Genomic DNA, 24,704 nt, shown 5'->3' with positions numbered 1-24,704 from the left:
ACCAGGAAGCCGATATGTCTCAACTGAAAGGCAGTTTACAGAACCAGCTTTAAAATGACTGACAGCAGACTGGGTGATATTTTGGTTTCATAATCGCCCTTTAATAAAAAGATCCTTCACACGAGACATTAATAAATGAATCGAACACAATGATTTCCACGTCCCATGTTTGATTTAATAAGTGTTATGGAAAAATAACTCTTCCGGTTCACTGAGTTCAGACTGCCAAGGTTGATCTTCAGGCTTCCCCTCGTTCTGAACTCTGACATCACATCCTCTCGACCGGGTTGAGACCCAGGATGTCAAAGCTTTTGGCCATGATGGCTGCAGTGGCTTCGCAGAGCAGCATCCTCCACATGTTGATCTTGATCACCTCACCTGAAAAGGTAAAAACAGACATACGGAGGAAATCAAAGGCGTGTTAGAGTTTATATCTCTTGAACTATCGGATTATTTTCTCAGTAAATACACATTTTACAAAAGTGCTAGCACAAACCAATCCCATGATGAGTGTTTAACAGGACTTTATTTCTCCATTTTCTGTCCTTATGTAGAGGATAAGAAATAACAGGGCAGCTAAAAGATACAAATTCTGAAACAAAATAAAATTAAGGCGGCGATGATGGGAAAAAAGACAGAATAATAAACAGAGGTGAGGTGAGACTGAAGCGGTCAGAGGTGCACTAGACAGCGAGACTAATAAACAACAAAAAGATCAGAGGGCGCGTTTAATGATGCCGCCATCACCCGGCAGCATCAAATAAAAATCAGTGACCTGAACATCTGCATCCACACACAGCAGCCGTGACAGCCACGCACTGTCAGACAGAGAAGAAATCCAATAGAAATTAAGTCGGTAATGAGCAGCAGAGGAGCGTTACACAGACAGGTCGTTAAAGGGGCGTGAACGTGGACGGTGGACCCAAACAAGCCTGGTGTGCGGTGATGCGACAGTGCCGTCAAGGATGGAGAGAGGAGAAATTTTTTTCCATTTAGTAATTAAATACACACCGATCTGTGGATCGCCATTTTTAAGGTCCAATTTCACTATTTTCATCATCTCCATCTTGATTTGTTGAAGCCGGCAGTGATCATGTTCCAGCGAGAAGGTGGAGTTACTCTTAGGTGACTCTTACTAACAGGTTTGAACGAAGTCTGCCAGTTTGAAAGATGATAATGGACCCAGCAAAGTGCTTCAATGCTGCATTCTATTTAACAACCACCAGAGGGCGACTGTTCTGGCTGGAGAAAGAATTCCAGCTCTCGGCTGTGAAGGTTCTCAGTCATCCAGGTCATGGTAGTCTAAAGAGCTTGGAAAGAAAAACTTCTTCTTTCAGTTTCTTGAAGACGTTTCACCTCTCATCCGAGAAGCTTCTTCAGTTCTAAGGTCAAATGGTGGAGAGTCCCAGATTTAAGCCCTGTGGGAGTGTCCCCCAAAGGGGTCACGAACCTCCTAGCCCCACCCTACCATGTGATTTCCTGAGGTCAAGCTGGTCTTCAAGCAACTTAAAGAAGTCCAGACGCTTTTCTCCAAGCATTTTAGAATTCCAGCCCTCGGCTCCTGGGATTTTTGTCCTCAGCCAACACTTTCCTTTAACAAACTCACATGAATCTCAAACTGAAAGCAAGGCCGCTCTATGATCTGCACACAGAATCGCAGGCTTTGTTTGTCCATCTCCAAAAAAGATCAGAAACAGCCCAATATCGTGTAACATCATTACAAAGAAACGTTGCCGTAGTAAATCTAAGAAACCCACCAGCAAGGCGCTCTGGGCTTGAACGACCTTACACTGGTGTAGTCTAATAAGCTGTGGGCTCTTTGTTAGCAGGAAGGCCGTACAATGAGTCAGACCTCAGCTCAGACTAACAGTCCAGACAACCTCTCTCTCATCAGGATTCATTGACGACCTGCAACACATCGATTCCTTCTGCAAAAGCAACAGTGAAAAGTCGAAAATTCAAACCCTTCTTTGCAGCTTCATACTAAACAGTCGGGTCTGGATCCTTTGGCCATCCAATAGGACCTTGGCTCAAACTTTTGTTCTGACTACATTATGCCAAGTTTATTATTTCAAAGTTTGCACAGCTTTGGTTTTGTTTTACACTTTACAGTAACTTTTAAAAGCACATTCTGAGAGGAAAGGACATCATATCAAACCAAACTCTGAATATTCAAATCAAAGTGAAGAAAAAACGATCATCGGATGCACTAAACAACCAACACGCGAACACAAAACTGAAGTTTTGATCCTGACCAGAGAGTTGTCCCCCTGAAACTGATCTAAACCTCGACCCAGCTCACCCGTCTGCCGGTCCTTCTCCACGCAGTAGCAGCTGTCGTAGAACTCTGTGAAGGTGGTGGCGAGCTCGTACAGGTAGTCGCACAGCGTATGGAGGAGCAGGTCGTCCAGAATCTTCTGCAGGATCTCCGGGAAACGCTGGATGCACTTCCCCAACTTCCACTCCTTCTCGTGGTCCAAGAGGATCTCCGTGGTCTCTGCCGCCTTCTTCAGCGTGGCCTCGTCGATTTTGGCCAGACGGGCGATGGACCTGCGAGAGGAAAACAAACGTTTAAAAACCAGTTAAAGAGTCCAGGCTAAAAAGAAAACTACTGGGAGGGCTGTGCTGTCTACCACCTATAGCCTCAAATAGTTAATAGTTATGAGACGGGTAAATCTACTACAAAGGATAAAAACGCTCAGAACCAACACCTGATGATCTCCAGCAGTTTAAAAAAACGTAAGAAACAGTCGTGATTTTGTGAAGAGCTCAACAAAGACTTAATTTTAAAGGCAGATACCAAATATAATTGTTCAGTGACATTCAGGAGAATATCAGAGCAACAAATGATGGACAAACCAAGTCCTGAGACGGTTTATTACTTATCCAAACATCGGCATAAATCAGTTCAACTCAAAGACTAATTGGCTTTTACTTGTGATGGTTTTGATGTTTAAAGCAGGGAGAGTCGCAGTGGTTAGCTCCAGTATCCTGCACTCTCATTGGTAGTTGACCACTCCAAAGTTGGAAAAGGTTTAACTCAGGACCCGCCTACTTCACATGAACAGCGGTAATTCTGCTCAACATGACTTTAAATCACTAAATATCAATGACCTTCAACGGTTTCCACGTCACTGGTCACCAAAACCCTTTCACACGCCCCCGATCTCCTGTTGGTGATATGATGAGAACTCGGCTTTGGAAAAAATGTATAAAACAAGTCAAACCGGTCTGATTCTCCAAGCATCCACTCGGCCACAGTTATCCCATCGTGTTCCCAATAACGATCCATCTTTTATCCACAATCAAACCAAGCAGAAGCCGGCTTATAAAAATGACCAGTTGATAGTTCATTATTTTCTCTTTTTATCCTTCACCTCAACAATGAATAAACCAATTTTAGGAAAATACATGAAAGAAGTGATGCTGGGGTTCATGTTGAGGAAACCCAACATCTCCTAAAACACTAAGCTCAGTTTTTTCCTTCTGTGTCCATGTTCATTTAAACTGGGCGGCCCAGCTCAGGGTTTTAAGTTCTGCTTCTGTCCATTTTTCTCTCTCTTCTTCTTCTCTGAATCTTGAACAGCACAGCAGGGGGCAGCTGCCGTCACTGAGTGCTCTATTGACTGAACGCAGGAACATCGAATCCTCTCGGGCGAGCCCGCTCACCCCTCCCGGTTGGAGGGGGAAAAAAAAAAAGAGAGAGAGAGAGGATCAATCCTTGCCGGGCGCTCTGCCACCCCGACTCGAACTCCTCCGGGAAGCTGGAGAGGAAGATCAGCGCGGCTCTCGTGCAGCCTGGAGACGCTCAGTCGATGGAGGGGATAAGAGTGAGGACAAATTGGGTCTCACTGAGTGGAAATACCCCAAAGACTAATCCCAAGCCACAACGATCGCAGAGGGTCTGGCGAGGCCGATCTGATACGAGTAATGAAAGTATACTGGTGCTGATGGGAGGTTCTCGTACAGGACAGACGAGAAAAATGGAGGCACTTGATTTAACTTTCAGGATAGTTTCAGTGTCCTAAACAAAGGGTCAAGCAATAGTTCATATAACCGATGGACAGATTACTATGCATTACTACATATAAACTAATCAGTCACTACTGTTAAAAGAGGCTGTTAGCAGCAACGCCGCTCGATATTTTACACTGGGTTTGATGGGCTGCGTGAAAAGAGCTGCAACAGAGGCACAAAGCTGCAACTTTTAACTTTATCTCTGGATTTAGTCCGAATCTGAATCTTCCAGGTGTAAAGTGAAGCCAAGACTAACTGAGGTCGTCTCAGTGACCGTGAAATGCCAAGACTGCTGGAGAAGACTGAGGTGGCACAAAGACAGGATGGAGTGGACCACCGAGGTTAAATGTGTAACTCCTGGTACTCAGCCGGGACTCGTCATCCATTCATCTAAGATTTTCAAACCTTTCCTGTCAGCCAATAACTTTGAACCCTGAATACACATTTTTAATTTTCCTCAGTTTTCATGTGCACTTCAGTAAGGCTGCAAACACTCGACACTCCATTAGCTCCTTTAGGGCTGTATAACAGATCAGGTCTCCGAGTGGTCCGCGCTCATTTTAGATCCAGGCTGTTCTAAACTTCAGAACTCGTCTAAATCTATATACAAATTTTACAAATGCTATTTGTATCCTTGTGTGCCTGACTGTGTGCTGGAACACGTGCACTTCTTAAATCTTTTTTATCTAAACTGTAAGTATTAAAAGTTGTAGTGAACCCTGACCTGATGCGGGTGAAGGCGTAGAGGAGATACGCCGCCGTGTTGCCTCGGTCGTCCAGCATCTTATCAAACGAGAAGACGTAGTCGTTGTTGCGGTTGTGGGAGAGGTCGGCGTATTTGATGCAGCCGAACGCGACGGCCCTCTGAGCCTTCGTGAGCTCCTCTGGAGTCAGGACCTGCAGAAAGAAGATTTTCTTTTATTAAAGCAGACAATCTCTCCCCATCGCCGTCTTCGCCCGGCGTGCTTTATGGCATTAAAAATGCTGATAAGTGTCGTTTTAATCAGCTTGTAATTACTGAAGGCAGTGCTTCACCTTCTGCTTCCAACAGTTAAACCAGTGAGATGAATTTAATCCAAATAATGAAACCAATTTACTATCCTCGGGCAGAGATTAAATTGACTTATTGAGTCATAGCCTTCCCTTGAATCTGTGTGTGACGTGTTTGATACCGTAGGGAGTGAAGAGGAGGATTATGAAGATTTCGTGATAGTGATTAAAAAACAAAAAAAAAACTGCAGTCAAGCAGAACACAGCAGATAGAAGAAGTGACGTGACAGGACAAAGATTAATGGCACAGGAGGTGAAAACAGGGCTGCGAGTAACGGGCAGGTTAGATTTAAGGTCAGATTTGGAACAAATGGCCACTTTTCCACTGCTGAAACTTCCAACGTTTACACAAACTGCCCTTCGTCTGCTCCTCCAGCGGTTCCCACTGTTACATACGATCAACTGAACTTTCAAATCATTTTGAGATAGCTTCGAAAGAAACACCAAAATAGAGCTCGGAAAAAACAAAGATAAATATGATGGGAATATTGGTCATGTAACGTAACTCGGGCTCTATGACCATAGGTGCACAGAGATGACCGGGTTCAAGCTTTTCCGGCCGATGTGCCAGGAGGACATTTGTCTAGCTTCTGATTTTTTTCAGATAATATGGAAATTAACTGTGAAAATATCCTGCAGTCTACAGAAACAGAAATTCACATTAACTACGTATATTCAGAGGGTTTGAAATAGGGTTGGGCAATATTTTACAACCGACAAGCATCAGTCCAGTAATCGACGATGGGGGGTATATTCACGCATGCGCCGACTTTTGATGGGCGGAGCAATGTAATCATGCACGGACTGATTTGTGCATTTACAACACAGAAGAAGTCCAAACATGGACGAATTAATTTCCCCCAAAAAATTAGTGCTGTCAGCGTTAACGCGTTAATGTGGCATTAACCCGGTGATCACCATCAACGCCATTAAAATTTTTAAGACGCTCAACCCATCTGGAGCGCAGAATGTACAAACTTTGGACAAACTGCCTGAAATGTGTTGATAGAGACATTTCAGGGATTTTGACTCACTCTGTGCTCCAGACGGGTCACATTAGTTGTGATGATGGTGCGTTAACGCTGACAGCACTAAAAAAAAAAACATAAAAGTTGCCAATTTGGGATTTCTTTGGCTTTAAACTAGATGAAAGAGGTAAACCTAAGGCTGTAACCAAAGCGGTGTGCCGCTTGTGCAGACGTATAGTGTGAGCAAAGTACTCAAACACGACTAACTTTTTTTTTTCCCTTCTGTTGACTGCTTCTATTAGCTCCATCATTATTAGCAAACTGACTCATGGGCAAATAAATAAATAAATCGCCCTTGTAAAAACGACCGCCGATAGTCGATATATTCATCCAATTGCCCAACTCTACTTTGCAATCACTCTGCTTTTCTAAATTAGATCCAAGAGTCTGAGAGTGACTGCAGTGAGGTGGACTGTGATTGTTTGTAGAGAGGTTGCCTCCCACAGCGCAACCTGTGCAATCAGCTGATGACCCAAAGTGGTCGAACAGCGAGTGGTCGAGTGTAAACCTCTGGTTGAACAGTTGTTTACATCATCGAACATGCGATCGGTTATTTTTCCTGAACAGAAAGACAAATCAAGTACTAAAACCTGCAGTTCCACTAATGTCCACTAGAGGCCGCCTCCAAAAGTGAGTCAGTCCCCATAGACTGCCATGTTAAGATGACCAACCTTACAGCCGTAAATAAATCTTCACAGCCCGCTATAAAATACAGTTTTGGTCTCCATCAATACTTTCCACCTTCAACAACTACAATGGGTGAATTTTTGTAATTATTCCCAGCGGTGGAACAATTCTGGGCTTTGAGATTCTGGAATATAAAAATGTAAACATAAATATTTTATGAAATGATTGCAGTAAGTGTTTTTAATCATCCTGGCATTCACAGACATTTGTCTCCCGGCCGAATCTTCCATTTTCACTCCATTTATGAACCAAATCCTAAATTCAAATCCCCCTCCTGCTGCAGAGCCTCTAAATGACATCAATGTGTTTTCAAAATTACCGCAGCAGATACATGGTTTTCTCATTTTTGTCCCATCTTTTCAAAAGTGTCGAGGGGAAAAAGTTTGAAGTGGAAATTTCCGAAATGTTCTATAAAAATATGAATCTTTAAAACTCTGCCTTCCCCTCCTTTCATTGCATTCTGCCCTGAATCTTAATCCCATCTTTCAAACGGGGCTTGATGTTCTTTTATTTAGTACTAGAAGGTGTATGTTACTTCGCTGAGCTCTCAGAGTGGCTCCAAAGAAACAATAGATCTCATCCCCCTGGTAGCTGTGACCTCCTGATTCAAGGACAAACCTTCAATGTTTTATAAAATCTTGGATCCTTTATTGAATTACAGCAGAACAGAGCGAGCTCTGAGAGTTTGAAGGGAAGCCTCTATAATCCAAGACTGAGAAGCCTCTAAGAGTGCAGGAGAAAAGAAATAGCCTTAAAGACATATTCAGACGTTTAAGAAGCTGGAGCCAGAAGTACTCGACAACTGGTCCAAAGACTAGCCAACTGATTACTCGTCTTATCAAAGAAAGGCACTTTATTTAAATTCTCCTTGTATTTAGGCAGAAATTCACATATTTATCACCATTTTTTGCTCCTAATACACAATTGTTTCTTTTAAATGAGATGTCCTGATCAAGGGGTGCAGTGATTCTCCAAAACCAGTGTCTGGGCCGTACCACTTGTTTCTTTAGAAGAGGGTCAGTGACATAAAACAGGCCTGATCCATTTTTCTGATGTGTTTATATTAAGATTTACTCAGATTACATGCACATCTTTGGAGTAAGTTTTGCTTATATGTGGAGCTGCTGTTTTGAAACTTGAGCGAGGAAGACTGATGATCTTATTTTGATGTAGTAACAGGAAGAGCAACCATTACAGAGTGTAGATTAGAGAAAATCCTAAATAGATTCTTGTGCACCCAATTCTTGTTTTAAAAGGTGAAGATAAAAATAAATATATCAAATAAAATACATACTAAAATCTTTAGAGGATCTAGTGTCGTTAGGTCCAGAACACCTGATTACCAGGTCGTACAGCTTAACGGGGTGCTTTAGTGACCTCATCCACCATATCCAATCAAAACGAAGAACCAGGAATGAGAAATGCTAAAATAATCATAAATATAAACCTTTCTGAGACCCTCAGAGTCCAGCAGAGCTATAGGTGGATGTTTTTATGACCACTGGGGTTTTTGACTAATACTCTACTCAACCTGGCAACACGTTAGCGTTTTATGTACGTGCCTCGAAAATAAGACTGAAGTTGAGTCACTACAGCGACTAATCAGCCGAGCTGTTACATATACATCCAGCAGATTCTCAGACCAGTTTAATCGATCCCAGATGGCCTGAGTGTTTGTCAGTGAAACACCTTTGCGATGCTGAACGTACATTAGCTGTGTGACTTTTTCAGAAAACCTGACCTCTGACTTTGAGGTTAACCTGTAGAGGCACCTGTGGTTTTAATTTGAATTTAATTCATAAACACTGCCTGATGCCTGCCCGGCGCTTCAGCCTGATGGAGAAAAAGAATGAACGGCTGAAGTGGTTGAAGGATTATTTTGAACAGGGAATCATGCAAAGCTACTTTGCAAATAGAAATATGGAGCTAGAATGAGGAGAAGAGGCCCCATCATGCTTAGAAAGGTTCCTGCTCTGTACTACGAGCTAAAAAAAAACCAAAAACTGAGTTGTAAACTCAACAATCAGTCCCTGCAGCGAGGATCGAAATTCTTACAGTCTGGTCTGAAAGGTGCTTTTCTAACAGCCACAAAAGGACAGGTCAGGGCCTGAGAGGCCAGGATGTGTGTGACACACGGGGCAGGATGAGACAGGAAGGGCCAGAAAATAACAGGAAATAAAAGCACCAAACACAGAAGACACAAAAAAATGAGGAGAGAGCAAAGTGTGAAACATCACAACTGCTGAAAACAAACATGAAGGAGCAGCAGTGTTAGAGAGCGGGCTGAGGTTCACGGAGGCCACGGCTGGGGTTTGTTTTTAATGAGGCCGGGTTAGCAGATGGTAGACGTGGGCACCGACCCAGACGGAGCGAGGAGCGCCAGGCCGGAGAGGCCTGCAGGGAAGCTGGCACCGGCTTCCCCGCAACCTTCTCAGCATTAAAATTGCTGCAGTTCAACTGAAAGTCAGCGACTGTTTGCACCACACCTAGTGCTCCACATAATAACTTAACCGGGTCAGGTTCTCTTGTTTTTCTCCTCTTTAAAAAAATAAAAAATCTCCCTGCAAGTTTAACATCACAGAAACACCTCAGCACCAGCAGGTGAGACACGGCGAGTCAAAGTAACGGGAACGTCGAGAGTCTGTGCGAGGCGGAGAGAGCGGCTAACGATGGCCCGGGGAGGGAAGAAAAGGATGTAAGCAGGTATTTCTGAGTTGAATCAGGCAGGAAACACTTCCCACCTCCAAACAACCAAACAAGCAGCTCTTAACGAGGTCCGGACGAGCCGGTGATGGAGGATCAGAGCCGGGCGGCGGCGGCGTGGTTTGGTTTTAGGAAACAGAGAGGAGGGAAAACCGGAGGGGAAACACGCTGGCAGAAGTTTGTTTTTCCTGAAGAATGACTTTAGAAAAAGGAAAATAAACAACTCGAGGCTCGAAAGACTCGAAGGACTCTCCGCTGACAAATACTCAATCCACTGAAGATAAAAAACGTGAAGTCTGACATTCGTCTGAGCTTTGAGCCCTGAAATGGGATCGTTGGGTCATCAGTCAAAACTCAGAGGCACTCAGCAGAGAGTCAGGAAGTTTATGACACACAACTTCCTGCTTTATCTGTGCAAAAGCTTTTATTTAACACAGAATATCTGCTGAACTCAAGCAAACTGAGGCAGTCAGCTTCCCTTTTACAATCTACTAACCTCTGCCCACCTCTGGTTTCCCATGATGCACTTTGCCTCTGTGTTTACAAACCAGTCAGCTTTTTATCATTAATTATTACTAATCTCCGTCCCTCTTCCACAGTGCGTCCTTGTCCTGCTCTCACCCCCAATGGTTCTGCTGGAGATGGCCCCGCCCCTCCCTGAGCCTGGTTCTGCTGGAGATGGCCCCGCCCCTCCCTGAGCCTGGTTCTGCTGGAGATGGCCCCGCCCCTCCCTGAGCCTGGTTCTGCTGGAGGTTTCTTCCTGTTTAAAGGGAGTTTTTCCTTCCTGCTGTCGCCAAAGTGCTTGCTCATAGGGGGTCATATGATTGTTGGGTTTTTCTCTGTATTATTGTTGGGTAGGACTCTTATATATACTTTACAGTATAAATAAATCTGAAGTGAATATGAAGACTCACTATGGGAATGGATGTAAAGTAAAAAGAAGACATGGAAAAACTTCAGAAACAAGGAAAAGTCAGCGAATCTAAAGCACGACCACATGGTGATGAACGTTAGCTTGTTGTTAGTGATGTCGTAGCTATATGAGCCGTTAGAAGCACGTGTCACATGACTTTCACGCACTTCAGTTCAGGATCACCAGTTAGCCTAACGAGCACATGTTTGGATTGTGGGAGGACAAAATAAGGAATAAGTGGGAACGCATCAACATTTTGTGTGTGTTCTCCTAAATGTCGATATTTTTAGTTAAACGCTCGTCCCATCGAGCCCGACCCTCTGATCACCAAGCTTCACGTCTCCGGTCCGATTCTCCTCTCGAGGTCTTTTTAAAGCTCCACGTGTGTGTGGTGAATATTTAACCACGAGTCCTCCTGCTGATTCAAATCGATCGATGGCGGGAAGTCTTTTTTTGTTCTCCCTCCTGGGTTACAGTCTGCTGGAATAATTCCTGTTATTATGATGATGTTATATCCATATTCTGTGTCAAATATTTTATCTTTTATAAGCAGACGTTTGGAGCGGCGAGGGACGCCGTCCAGCGAGCCGCTCATTATTTCTTCCCCGAGCCCGGCTTTCGATTCGCTCCGACGAGGCTTATTCTACAGTAATGACCACCTCGCTCTACAGTAGCCATTAATTCTTCCCGCTCTCATCCCGCTCGGAGAGAGCCAAACTTGGGAGCTTTCTCATCTCGTCCAGACACGGCTGAGGCTGAAAAACCGCCGCCCGGCTGTTTCCCTCTCATCCTCTCAGCCCTGTGTGGTCTTTTCATCCTCCTCTGCTCATGTGTGAGCTCAAACCTCTGCAAACACTTTTCCTCTCGGCTGTTTTGAGTCATTAATCCAAACAAGAGCAGAACCGTTTGTGTCTGATTGGTGAATTTCACACCGATCGTCCGCTGATGAGTCAACAACAGGAAAACAATCATTCCGGTTTATAACCTGATCTGTTTTTCATGCCCTCTTTGAGCTCTCCACCTCCACCACACGTTAAAGGCACAAGTTTAGAAGTAGCACCGGCTCTTCCTGCTCAGAATATACTGGTTACCCCATACTGGGCTGTACTGGGACCCCAGGTTTGGTCTGTTTAAAGATCCAATGGGATATTCCCATTGATAACCTGTTTTTGTAATCTGAAGGCGATGTACCAAACTGTAATATTCAAACGTTACTCTCGGTCGGGTCCAGCAGCCTATGGACCGACCTGGGTCCAAAGAATGTGACGTTTCCTTTTGAAAATTATGTTTGAGCAGTGATCATGAGAAAAAAGTTACATGCAGCTCGTTTTAAGGTCATGCAGGCCTGCAAGTTGTTATTGTATCTATTTTATAATAAGTTAAGGCCCAAAACATTTTTACTGATAATAATAAAAAGACATTTGATGATTATTTGTCTGATTAATATGGCCCCTGAAAACTACAGCATATTTACGATGTAAGATGAGGAAATATTGTTTTTTCGTAAAATATCCAATTTTCAATATTGTCTTCTTTAAAAATCTGACCTGTTACCTTCTTATTGTGCCTACTTTCAAGTATTTGTAGGTAAATATAAAGGTAGATCATTTATTTATTAAAAATAAAATTAACCCGTGTTATGAAGTGTTACCTTTTGTCTTTTAATTTCTTTGTGTGCTTTTACTGTGTTTTTACTTGCTTTTCTTATGTTGGAGTGCTTTTGACCTCTCAGGGCCACCGCAGAAATCTTCTTGCTTACGTCATCTCGTGGAAATTGTATCTGAGTTGAAATGCTCGTTGGCCAGTTAGTTACTCTAACTGGGACTGTTGTTGAGGGCCGTCCCAGTTTCTCGTGTGGAGCCTGAACTCCTCGCTGCCGTGTGAACAGGTGAGGATTTTCTTAAACTTGCCATCACGTTTTTGTTCTGCCGCGTCTGCAGCCTCACCTTGTCTCGCTCCTTCTCCTTCAGCTTGTCCATGGACCTCTTCAGTCCCTCGTCCAGCAGGTCCATCAGCCTCACCGTGTCTCCAGAACGAGTCTTAAACTTCTTCCTGAGGAGGAAACGGCAGAAACAGCGGCTAAGTGCGAGGACGGCGGGTTACAAACCACCTGAAGGGGAACCAGAAGTAACAGAGCTGCTGCAGAGTTTCTCATCCCCAACCTGAACTAGCAGAGGTTCCACTTCCTGTCTCCAATAATTATCATGACAGCAAACTATTAGATTACTTCTGCTCGCCTCGGGGCGATACATTTTGTACAATCAAGCAAATCAGCTAAGCATTACAAGCCGAGCATGAGCCAAAAATTTAATAACCCCCGCCTCCCCTCCCTCCTCTGTTTACTCACAGCTATAACGGCTCCCCCCGTGGCTGCGTTAAGCTCTTATTGTCTGGATGAGCGATTATGAGAACAGCGTGATAAATTTCTAATGGAGTCTGCCGTAGTGCAGACATAGTGGGGCCAATTTACGCCCCCTCAGGTTACCGCGGGGCATTTAGCGGCACTTAGTTATGGCCTCCGCGAAGCGTAACGTCAGCCCGCCGCCTGAACCCGGCGCTTCTTCTCAGGTCGACTGATTAGGAATAAACAACAACGTGACAGATAAGCGGTCAAATCACAAATCTGCTCACCAATCAGAGCGCAGCGATCGCTCACACGACGACAAGATAAAAACCAACGCTCAGAGACGAGGCGCTCCGGTGCTCAAACTGCACGACAAAAAAACGGGAACATGGCGGGAAAAATATATCTGAGGTGTTAAAGTTTATGAACGTGATGACTTGGAATCTACAAATAGATTAAAGAAGAAGAAGAAAAAGAAGGAGAACAAAAGCAGGAGGAGAAGGCGTGGAAGAAAATGGAGGAAAAGGTTTAATATAAGCAGCGAGAGGACAAAAGAACAGAAGGACATAAAGACAGTGGAGGAAGAGTGAAATGAAAATGTTGAAGAACAAAAAGAATAAGGAGAATCTCCAGAAAAGGGAAAAATAAAAAAAATCAAAGAAAAAGTTAAAGTAGCAGCAGAAGAAAGAGCGAGAAAAGGAGGAAATAAGTGGAAGAGAAGGAGGAAAATAGGAGGAAAGGGAGAAGGACGAGGAACGCAAGAGGAGAAGTAAACGAAGAAAAAATGAAGATAAAGAGGAAAGATGGAGAAAGGAGGAAGATGCAATGGGAAAGAGAAAACGAAGGAAACAAACGAGCACTACTGAAGGAGGAAATAAGTGGAGGAAGAGGAGGAGTTAAACAGAAGAACAGAAAAGTTTAACTGAACAAGCAGAAGAAGAACGAGAAGAAAGGAAGAGGAGGAGGAAGGAGACAAGGAAAGAAGATGAAAGAGGAGGAAGGAATGATAACAACACGGACTCTGAGTCTGAACTTTTTCATCACTGCTGTCCTCCTCTTGCTCCTCCTCTTGCTCCTCCTCTTGCTCCTCCTCCTCCTCACATGCTGAGTAAGGCAGGCTCTGTGATTCGCTGCAAACGACTAAACTGTTTGTGGGGCAGTGGCTGAAAATCCTGCGTTTGATTCATCGATGCAGAAAAAATAAATAAATAAATAAAACGAGCCTTTATGTGAGCAGCAGGAAACACAGGAAGCCTGCCCGTCTGGCGAGCAGAGACCTCGGATCTGAAGTCGGCTTTAGAGACATTTTTTTTTTTAAACCCCAAAAAACAGTTTTATTGTTTTAGTGTTTGTTACGTGTAGTTATTCATTTACTCGTTTACGTTTGTGGCATTCCAAAACCGTCGCAGAGCGCCCTCTGGTGGACAAACTACACAACTTCAACATTCAGAACGCGGCTGTAGGGCGTTCCTCGCGTCTCTTCATTTATCAGCCAATCAGGCGGGCTCTCATATTTGAGCCCTATTTTAGAATTTTGACTTCCTTGACCATCCACGGATGAGGTCAGGGGCGGAGTTATAAGTGCGCAGTGGGCGTCGTCCAAGGGCAGGACCTAACCTGTGCATTGAATCCATGTAGAAACTATGGTGTAGCCTTCGCGAGCGGTCGACACTGTCGTCGCCATTGACGCTAAATCACCTGACGGAGAGTCCCACTAGTGGCAGGCTGTCCCCGGGGAGGCGGTCCTTTTAAACCTCAAAGTCGTCACATGATCCACCTCAGGTGCTTCAAACCCCACTCACACTTTGTCCCCAGTGACAATGCCCCACCCCTTTTTTCCACGCCTTTGCTCAGCACCACCTCCCCAGTGTGTCTCCACCCGGTGATGTCCTACCTGGCAACAGTCGGGTACCTGCAGCCCTCAAACAGCACTCAGAAAAACAAACTCTACTGTCAGAGCGTGTTTTGAACTCACTTGTCCTCCCCCAACACCACTCCAAAGCCAGTGTGCTCCACCCGGATCACTTTGGGGTCGTACCAGCCGATCAGCTGAGCCGCGGCGAACACCACCTGTAAGTGCATGCTCTGGAGGGGAAAACACACCCAAATCCAGTGAGAAACCCTCCAAACGTCATGTTTAGGAAAGAGACGGAGCTCAGAGCTAAATCCAAACCCTCTGTGGTCGCGCCTCCACCTACCTGTCCACTGTCAGTGACGTAGATGATGATGTCGGCCTTCTCTTCGAAGATTCGTTGGTGAATGGCCGCGAGGTCTGACGTGTCATAGGTGTAGCCCCCGTCTGACTTGACGATGGTGAGGGGGATGGGCTGCCCTGGGGGGAAGACGACCTTACGACCCTCGTCGAGCTCCACCAGGCCTGAGGTGGAGATTTAAAAGGATGGAGGTGGTTTAATGAGAGGGGAAAGAAAGAAGGTCCAGTCAGTCCAAAAAAGACAAGGAGATAAAAACAGGAGGGCACCAAACATTCATGAGGCAATGCTGCCACCTGGTGGTGACACTCAGAAACTACAGGCTGCACTTTATTATCCACTGAAAGAGGAAAAACTGATTCTATAAAGATTTCTATAAAAATCCAAGTCAGTGTGATCAAGGGAACAAATAAGCTCTATTTCTGTTAACCCTAAATGCTCAGAAATGCCCTCCGTGACCTTTGACCTGCTGCACACTGACCTTTCTTCTCAAACTCCTTCACCACCTCAACCATCAGGTCCTGGTAGTACGACTCTCCTCTCTCAATGAGCGTGATGTCCAGGCAGTCGTAAATTTTCTGAAACTCTGGAGAAATAAAAAAAAAAAGAATTAATTAAAACCTGTCACAGGTAGACTGGCTGCTCTAAAGAGGGGGAGGAGCTTCAACGGGTTAAACCCGTCCTCGTGTCACATGACTAATTTAAGCCCAGCGGCTCTGAATCAGGGACGAGTGTTTCATTCCTGTTAGCATGAAAGGTTAAAACCCGACGTACCTTTCCTGGAGACGTCACAGATGAGGTTCCAGGCTTTGATGAACTCCGGCTCTTTGCTCTGCAGTTTGATGACACACTGGTACGCCCGCTTCTTAAACTCCTCGTCCGTGTCAAAGCGCTTCTTTGACTCCTGAACGAGAGCACGAGAGACTGTCAGCTCCCTCGTTTCACTGTTACAGTCAAATCTGAGAAAACGTGTCTCCCGGACAATAACTCTAGTTCATCTAATGAAGTCCCTCACACTGAATATGTTCAGAAGCCTCAGGGTCGGTTTAATTTGGGGCTTTTTTTTTTCTTATTTCTGCAGCATTTTTGAGCTTTAATAACTTCACAGATACAGGAAACGTTGACATGAAACCTTCAGGGCTGAAGACACGTTTAAGCTGCACCAGATTAATGTCTGTACCCGAACATTTGATCAGTGTCATGAATGCAGAAACTTCAAAAAATGCATTCTGGGCAAACTTTCAGGGCTCGCATCACCATGTGGGACAGGTGGCTGTCCCAGGTCAACTTTCTGGCTCAAAGGAACAACGGCAGCCACATCTTTTTGTGTCACAGGAAGTGACCGGTCCTGTTTTTTTCACAGAACTTAAATCTGTTTTTCAGCCCTGAAAGTTTCATGTGAACATGTGGGGCGATCGTGGCTCAAGAGTTGGCAGTTCGTCTTGTAATCGGAAGGTTGCTGGTTCGAGCCCCGGCTCTGACAGTCTCGGTCGTTGTGTCTTTGGGCAAGACACTTCACTCGTTGCCTACTGGTGGTGGTCAGAGGGCCCGGTGGTGCCATTTACCATCTCGTGTACTTATGAAGTTATGACGGTTAAAAAACTGCACTAGGGGTAAAAACCTTAATGGGTCCTAACACCACATGGGATTTTCCCAAAAGCAGCCCGATCACACACAGAGACGGGATGAGCATGAACTGACTTTGTAGAAGGCCTGCAGGTCACTGATGGGAGGGGAGACGGTCAGGTAGTCCGGAAACATCTCCTGCAGGTGCGCGATCAGCATCCCAAACTGGGTACCCCAGTCCCCCAAGTGGTTCAGCCTGCAGAAATACAAACTAACTTTTTAGATTTTATTTCTTGAAAGGTTTTTACCGTTCGCAGCTACAACACAGCGAGCGCGGCCAAGCTGACCTGAGGACTTCGTATCCCAGAAACTCAAACAATCGGCACATGCTCTCCCCGATGATGGTGGAGCGCAGGTGACCCACGTGCATCTCTTTGGCGATGTTTGGAGATGAGAAATCCACCACCACCTGAATGCAACACAAACACACAGGAACTGATAAATGCAGACAGGTAAATCCATCACAGGTGAACTCAAGAAGACCAGCTCCATGTTTTTATTCCTGGACTCTATCAGAGCAGCTTTGCATGAGTCATGGTTCATAATAAGCCTATTTTATGTTTGATCAGTACCGTTTTAGTGTGTTTAATCAAAGTTTTTGACATCCGCCTTAAACCACACAGGTTTTTACTTCCTGTCACAGCTTCAGTTTAAAAGCAATCATCTTCTTTCCAGTTTTGCATTAATATTAATTTCTGTCTCTATAGAAAAAGCTTATTTTGGATTCTCCCTCATTCACATCCTCCACCTCCTCTTTCTCTTCTCTGCTTTTGTGAGCATACACATATTTTTTTTTAACGTCACACTTTATATGAATAATTTCAACTCCACACAGATAAATGTGAACGTGACTTTTACAGCACCAAAATAATTAAATGAGTAAATGTGGTTCTTTATTTTTGTAACTGAAATAAATAAATTAATAAAATAATCTAATCTGTCTATTTTCTGGTTCCTGCTATATTAAACTGAGCTCCTCACCTCATCTCTGCATCCAGATTGCCTTCACAGGAAGCTCATTTCTATAAGTTTTATGAAAAATTTTTATTTATTAAGAAAAAAATAAAATTTTCCTTTTCACAACTTGTAAAAAATATTTAAAATGTGAACCTAAAATCTGCTGTAATTTGCTTTGATGTAACTCTATAAACTATCTTATTGTTTGTGTGTGTTTGTGGAAGGCTTTTATTGTGAAAGGCAAGGACCAAAACAATAAAACTGGTGGGCGGGGCCTCTGAGGTACTCTCTTTGACATCACACAGAGCCAAGAGTAGAAAAAATGCGCGTGAAACTGTGTTGAATACTAGATAATTAGACACAAATAATTAAATCAAATGTTAAAAAAGGGATCAAAGACTTCAGAGGTTAACTAAAACATGGCGGGAAAATAACTTCAGCATGTGCACAGACCTTCTTCTTGGATGGCAGTGGTGGGGGTTGCACTCCATTAATCAACACGTTGCTCAGCTGTTTGGACACAAATGTCTTCTGCAGGTAGATGTTGATGAAACCTGAAAGAGACAACTTTCTTTAGACTCACTTTTTAGTCATTTATTTACTCTTGTTTTAAATCTTTTAATATTTATACAAAACAAAGAACTATTTCTCTTTAAATATGTACACATTTGACAAGGTTCTAAATTAAATTAAATTAAACTAAACTAGAAAAAGTTGCATTTCCTGCGAAAATGCAGTGTGAATGCCGTGTAGTGGAAATCGGCTTCCGAAAACAGCTGAAGAGGCAGAACTGTCTGCTGAAAAGAAGTAAAGAAGTTGAACTGTCTGCTGAAAACATGCTGCAATGGGTGAGAGTGGAACCCAGCCCTCCTGCTCATCTCACTGAGCTAAAACACAGATCACCCCGGCGAGCTAAATCAGCGATCACACTTGTAATGTGTTCCCATTCATCTCAATGGGCCAAAAATGATATGGCTGGCATTAGCAGAAAGAGCTGAACAGTTTAAAATTTGAATGGTGAAAACTGTGGGAGTAGTTAACCAGCAAAGAAACGGAGCAACTAGAATAATAAGGTAGAAGAAGAATAAAGTTTAAAGAGAAACAGGAACTTAATAGCGTTCCCGTTACTATAATTGTGTGAATGCCGTGATGTCTGTGTTGTCTCCAAACACAGACATCATTAAAGGCGGAGTCTCTACCTGGCCCCGCGACCTCCGTTTTCTGGACAAGTTCGTTGTCTGGAAGATTTTTGATGATCCTCTCTGCGATCTCCCTCGGGTTCATCTTTGTCCCCTTTGCCTTCAGCATCTGCAACCCGACAGCCAGAGACAGTCTGGCTTAAAGAATCTGAAGCAAAGCTTTTTAATCTGACCTGCTGAGACCAGGACACACTGCACTGCTCAAATACAATCCTCTAATTTGACTCAATGCAACTGCAGCTTTTAAAACTGTAAAAATCATAGTAAGCTATTATAAATCACAACCAGAAATGAAAATAAGCCACAATAATTCATAACAAGCCACCATAGATCATAATAAGCCACCATAAACCATTAAACATAAACTCTTCAGTTTTCGGGCGTGGCGGTCTAACCTGGGACATGCTCATGGCGCTGTTGCACTGGTAGTCCCCAAACTTGGCCTGCTGGCTGGGCGCAATGGAAAGCGGCGGGTTGTCAAGCTCGGGGCAGGAGACCCGGATGGCCTCGCCGAAGACCTCCTGAAGTCGCTTGTTGATGTTTAACATGGCTTTGCCGCGTTGACTCAGTGACTCTTCCTGCAGACTCTGAGGACAGCACAGAAAGGTTTAATGGTTTTTCATCAATCTGCTTTTCTCAGGTTAATATTAAAACGCCTCAGGACAGCAGAGCGTCACTCACCTTCTTCAGGATGTTGAGGCGGTACTTGAGTCGGGCGTTTTCCTCCCGCAGCTCTTCCAAGCGTGGAGATGGACTGAGGTTCTGGGAGTTTTCAAGATTTTTGATCTCTGCAGACAGACGCTGGATCTCTTGCTCCTAGATACATCAAAATATTTCCATTTTCCAAAAAAGACACTGAGAAAGAAAGTTCCAAGTGGAGCTGCTCAAGACGCTCTAACACGCTCCTACAAATAGTAAATATTTTTACCCCGAGTTCCAGCCTGAGAAAATGCTTTAGGGTTTTAAATGCTGTCCATTTTTGTAAAACTACAATTTTTAAAAGGAACTGTGGAAGTATAAATATTTTTACCTCTATGGCTACGAGCATTACTTACATCAATGATCATTAAAAGAGGAACGAGTTAGCACCCTGTGGTACACTTCAGGAATTATAAAGACACATATATTCATAACCTTTAACAGTTTATACTCTGTTTCTGTATTTCACTGTTGATCTCTTATATACCCGTGTTTTTGATATTTGTAAACTACTGTGCAAAAGTCTTGAGCCACTCCGAAATTTTTTAAAAATGTTTTTCTTTGGATTTTAGCCGTTTCGTTTTTACTCCAATATATATACCCGACCATTATCAGATGTGGGGGTTGGGGTGGGGGTTGGGGTATGTGCTAAGCCAGTTAACATGACGATGAATCATCTAAGTACAAAACAAGGAACCTAATTCAACAAATGAATCAATGTAATTGCGAGCACTTAAGACTCACGTTTGGACTTCAATTACAACTTTGTTTTTTTAAATAACTTTAAACACATTTTTGTTTATTAGAAAAATAAATAAATTAAAAAAATAGCCTTGAGTTACGTGAGATTAGACACACTTTCACTTTTACTTTCTTCAGCTAAACAACATCTGCAGGATCATGCCTGCATTCTTTTTAACCCACATAATATATGTTTTGACTCAGCAGAGAAACCTGCCAGTCGACTTTCTCTGATCAAATCTTCTCAGATCAGGTAGCTGATACATTTTCAAAGCCATTTTAAGGCAATACACAGAAAATAAGGAATTTAATGAGTTCCTGGATACGTGGTGGTCAGGTGGGTAAGCGAGAGAGCTGAGCAAATAATAACTGTATGTATAATGTATAAAAAGTTAATAATACATTTTAACAATTTTGACAGGGTGCACAGCAAAGTTAATATAGCCAACTTACACTAAAATTACACTTGAAAAGCATTTTAGTTAAGAAAATAAAAAGTAGAAAAACATTTTCTATAAGAGTTAAAATGAAACTAAACAATTTGTGAACTTGGAAAACTAAAATAAAATAAAAAATACATATTTAGTTTTTCAACCTTGTAATATTTGTTATAGCTTAGCCGATGAGGCTTTTTATGGAATTTCAATGTCTGCAAGACTGAGAGTCAACTGCTTTCAAAAGAGAGAAGTAAAAGATTAAAAACTAAACTAAAATTAAATGTTTCAAGCAATAAAAATGAAAATGAAGCAAAACTGTTTTCAAAAACAACTGAAACTAAACTGAATTCAAAACTGAAATTTGCAACAAAGTAAAAAAATAAGAAAATACAAAACTATCACTCCACTAAAAGACCGACCACACAACAGGACAACCTTCAGTGCACCATATAACTTAGTAATTAATAACTACTTCTTATCAAACAATAAAGCGAGTTACTCTTTTTCCAGCGCTGTGCAGCCTTCTGAAAACAAAATGCAAAAACACCCACATCAAATTTACGCTTCAGTTTATTCAGTAAAAGTGTCTCATCGCTTAGCGTGTCCAAAATCAGATGAAAGCGCTACACAAAACAGAAGGAAAATTAGGAACCGACAACTTTACCTAAAGTCCACTGAACAGAAGTGAGCCTCGGAGTTCAGAAACACATCGCTGTTGTGACTTTTAAAGTCTAGCTCAGGTCGGGCTGGTGACACACCAACATCACACCACAGGACACCAACAAAGTGATAACAAAGCAGACCTTTTAATTTTAATTTTTATGTTTATTTAAGCATTATATGACAGTATGTTTGCACTAAGTACCTCAGCAATTTCCTAATGTTGTAAACCTGCTCAACATTTGGCAATAAAACCCTTTCTGATTCTGATTCTTCAAGTCTTTAAAGTGCACATCGTACACCAAAGCAAAACCGAAAGTTTTTTTTTTTTTTTACAATGTGTGCACAACAGCTGATGCAAGAAATGTTTTCATTGCAAACCAGAAAAACGAGTGCTCTTTAAGCTCCCATCAAACATGTGTTTAATTACCTGTTAACAGGAACTATTTCAGAAAGGCCTTAAAGAGTGGTACCGTTATAAATACACTGTTCAAAAGAATAAAGGAAGTCAGTTAAACTTCTGAATTATTGATGTTATCAGTTAGTATCAGAGGGGGTTATTAATCAGGTTCAGCTGCTTTGGTGTTATTGACGTTAACCATAAGTGCAACGATGACACAACCCCCAACGCTCGCCTGATCCAACTGAACACCTCGGAGACGTTATGTTTCAGCCCGTCCAACACCTCCAGGGTAAACCTCAGACTGAGCACAAGCTCACTGACGCCCTGGTTAGATATCCAGCATGATTTTTTTCCCACCTTTGTGTTTGTGAAAACACATCAGGTGTGTTTTCAAAGTGTATTAAAACCTGCTTAATCTCCACTAGAGGGCAGCAAACACCACCTTAATGGTTAGATTTAAAGGTAAGGACTGCTCATGTTTTTATATCAGATATTGGGTCTGTACATGTGACATTATGTTTTTTCATATTGTGAAACATGCTAGTAAACAAACTGAGGCAGACTAACTGTACTTTAAAGGCTGCATGAAAATCCTCACATATGTGACTCTGCAGGTTAGTGCAGGATAAACAGGTTACTTTGCTGCACTGTGGTGGATTTAAAGTGAAAAACAGTGTGTGACTGGTGCACAGTGGCTGTGGGTTCGTGGTCACAGTTAGCTTACATCAAGTGTAGCAGAGATTCATATAAAGTTTAGCTGATGATGCTGTGATTCTGACTGAATTCCACTATCATATTAACTTCATACCGTCTAGTATGAAGACAGCATAAACAGTGTACTGTGAGTGTAGAGGATGGAAATCAGCCAGGACTACTATTGAAACATCTGGTTGAATTCAGTTGTGTACATCCACAGAGAGCAGCAGGTCAGCTGATCACAGCCTGTACACTAAGAAAATATACTGGAGCTCTCAATAGAAATTATTACGAGTTGTGAGTTTTTTTCTCCACAGAGGCATTACAACTGATTCCTCCACCTGCTGAATCCACTGGACACATTTTCCTGTTTAAACACAAAGTCACCCTCTACAATGTAGGTAACACAAAATACAGCTTTCTTCTATTTTCCTTACTTTTCTTCAGATTCAAACTACAATTAGAATTAAAAAGTTTGTATTCCCAACGACTGATATTATTTTATCATTATGTTAATAAAGCACAAGGTTCAGTTAGCTTTGCATAAAAACAGGTGGTAAAAATGTCCTTCAAGGAGATACTTTTACTTTCTTACTAGTACATTTCAGACTTGGTACTTTCACTTTTATTTTTAAAACAGGATTATCTGTACTTCTACTTAAGTACAGAATGTCTGTACTTTTGCCACATCTGTCCTTATTGTGCATTGTTGCCCTGGGGCAACAAACCAATTACCGGTGGGTGGGTGGGTGGGGTAATTTATTGATTCATATACATATCATATATCATAAAAACGGAGCTCCAAGCTCCCAAAAAGGAATGTGAAATATTTATTTTTCTGAAAAAATAAGTTTGATGCCAGGGTTAAGTAGAGAAAAATGTTCTCGCCAGACTCAATTTAAAAATCTTCCGATTTAACTCGTCCTATCATTTTCAGTAGTCACTCATCTTTCTGGGCTCCACTGTGCACAGGTGATAACCAATCACATCTGGTAAGTTCGGCATATATGTGACTTACAATAACGAAGCACAGCTCTTTAACAATTAAAAATTCTTCATGCCATTCCTCCTTCATGTGCTGTCAAAGCAGTGTCCTCGAACAAATCAAAGGGACCTCCGACTACAACAAGACACGTTTGATTTAACAAACTTAACCCGAATTTGACACTAATGCATATATATATTCAATCAAAGCATGTCTGGTTTACTCGATACTGCACCTATTCAATAAAAAGCCAAAAAATCTTGAATTAGTACTTTTTTTCATTAGGTCTGGCAGAACTTTGGAATGTCGCTATCCGGCGGCAGAATGCGCATTTAGCCCTGCAGCTCGCATTAATCGCTGACCTGTTGCTGCAGCCGGGCCGTGTACTCGGTCACAGGGTCTCCCATGTTCCTGAAGCTCTGCGGAGAAACTCTTCTGTCTCCTGGACTTGGAATCTCGTGGCTGACGAAATACAAACCGGAGGAAAGGAAGAAGCCCGTAACTTTACAGTCCACTTCCGGTGCCGGGGAGTGCTTCTTCCTCGCTGCATTGCGCCGGATTGAGAGCGCCTCCTGCTGTATCGGAGCTTCCAGGCGTGATTTCAGTGGATGTTTTAGCTTATTGTGCTTATTTTCTGACACCGTATCGATAACAGTGATACATTAATTTAGTGGATAGAAAAAAGTTAAAATGTTTAACAGCTGCAGCTCTTTGTAAGTTGACCTAAAAATCAAACTACGCACACAAACAAGCAGCATGAGAGAGGATGACATTCCCATATGAGACTATCTATTTGATCTTTTTAATATTTTAATATATTCATCAAATTTATTTCATATTGTTTAAATTTATAATTGGTAATACTCCCATGCACATTCAGTGCAACATCACACTGCTGCAAATGCATGTCTGTTAATTGATGACAGTCCAACATCTTATATTCTTCGTATCTTATCGTGTCAGTGGTCGTGTTTTTAGTGATACTTACCACATGACACACATAAAAGTCATTTTGGTGTGTTTGCATGAAGAAAATCTTGGTCTTGAATCTCTTTACCCTCTTACTTTGGTTGGAGAGTGACTGGTTTTGTTGTCCCAGGATCAAATCTTTGCTTTTTTTGTAGATGATGTGATTCCGCTCATATCAGCTCAAGAATACAATGTATTAAAAAAAAAAAACAATTAAAAAAAATCACTTTTTTTTCTCCTCTCCAGTTAATGACTGGCATGTAGTCCTAAAATTGTCAGCATATAATAAATGAAAAGAGACCAAGTCCAGAACCCTGTGGTATCCCACAGGAGTAATTAAGCTAATTAGACAAGCAAGCCAACAATTTAATGCCAAGTTT

General features: G+C 42.6%; 1 protein-coding gene across 1 annotated transcript; it reads right to left on the bottom strand.

The window, feature by feature from the left end:
- Nucleotides 1–65: 65 nt before the first annotated feature.
- rars1 (arginyl-tRNA synthetase 1) lies at nucleotides 66–23,869 on the bottom strand. The gene is made up of 15 exons (XM_063485452.1): nucleotides 23,718–23,869; nucleotides 19,416–19,550; nucleotides 19,130–19,321; nucleotides 18,735–18,843; nucleotides 17,989–18,089; nucleotides 16,866–16,987; nucleotides 16,654–16,774; nucleotides 15,727–15,856; nucleotides 15,434–15,538; nucleotides 14,941–15,119; nucleotides 14,718–14,827; nucleotides 12,345–12,450; nucleotides 4,742–4,914; nucleotides 2,303–2,550; nucleotides 66–378 (listed from the first exon to the last, which is right to left on the bottom strand). The coding sequence occupies exons 1-15, from the start codon at nucleotides 23,760–23,762 to the stop codon at nucleotides 269–271; spliced, it is 1,986 nt and encodes a 661-aa protein (XP_063341522.1). The 5' UTR covers nucleotides 23,763–23,869; the 3' UTR covers nucleotides 66–268.
- Nucleotides 23,870–24,704: the final 835 nt, after the last annotated feature.

Source organism: Pelmatolapia mariae, linkage group LG10_11, assembly GCF_036321145.2.
Source record: "Pelmatolapia mariae isolate MD_Pm_ZW linkage group LG10_11, Pm_UMD_F_2, whole genome shotgun sequence".
NCBI classification, from domain to species: Eukaryota; Metazoa; Chordata; class Actinopteri; order Cichliformes; family Cichlidae; genus Pelmatolapia; species Pelmatolapia mariae.
Note: the sequence above shows the minus strand (reverse complement) of the source record. Positions and strands in the feature narration are given on the sequence as shown.

What these genes read in the sequence shown, in the direction of transcription:
- rars1 (XM_063485452.1), bottom strand. Translation starts at nt 23,762, where the DNA reads ATGGGAGACCCTGTGACCGAGTACACGGCCCGGCTGCAGCAACAG. An exon ending in ACCTGCAGGCCTTCTACAAA is followed by an intron (nt 15,857 to 16,653) that starts GTCAGTTCATGC and finishes GCTCTCGTTCAG; the next exon opens with GAGTCAAAGAAGCGCTTTGA. An exon ending in GAAGGAGTTTGAGAAGAAAG is followed by an intron (nt 15,120 to 15,433) that starts GTCAGTGTGCAG and finishes TCTCCACCTCAG; the next exon opens with GCCTGGTGGAGCTCGACGAG.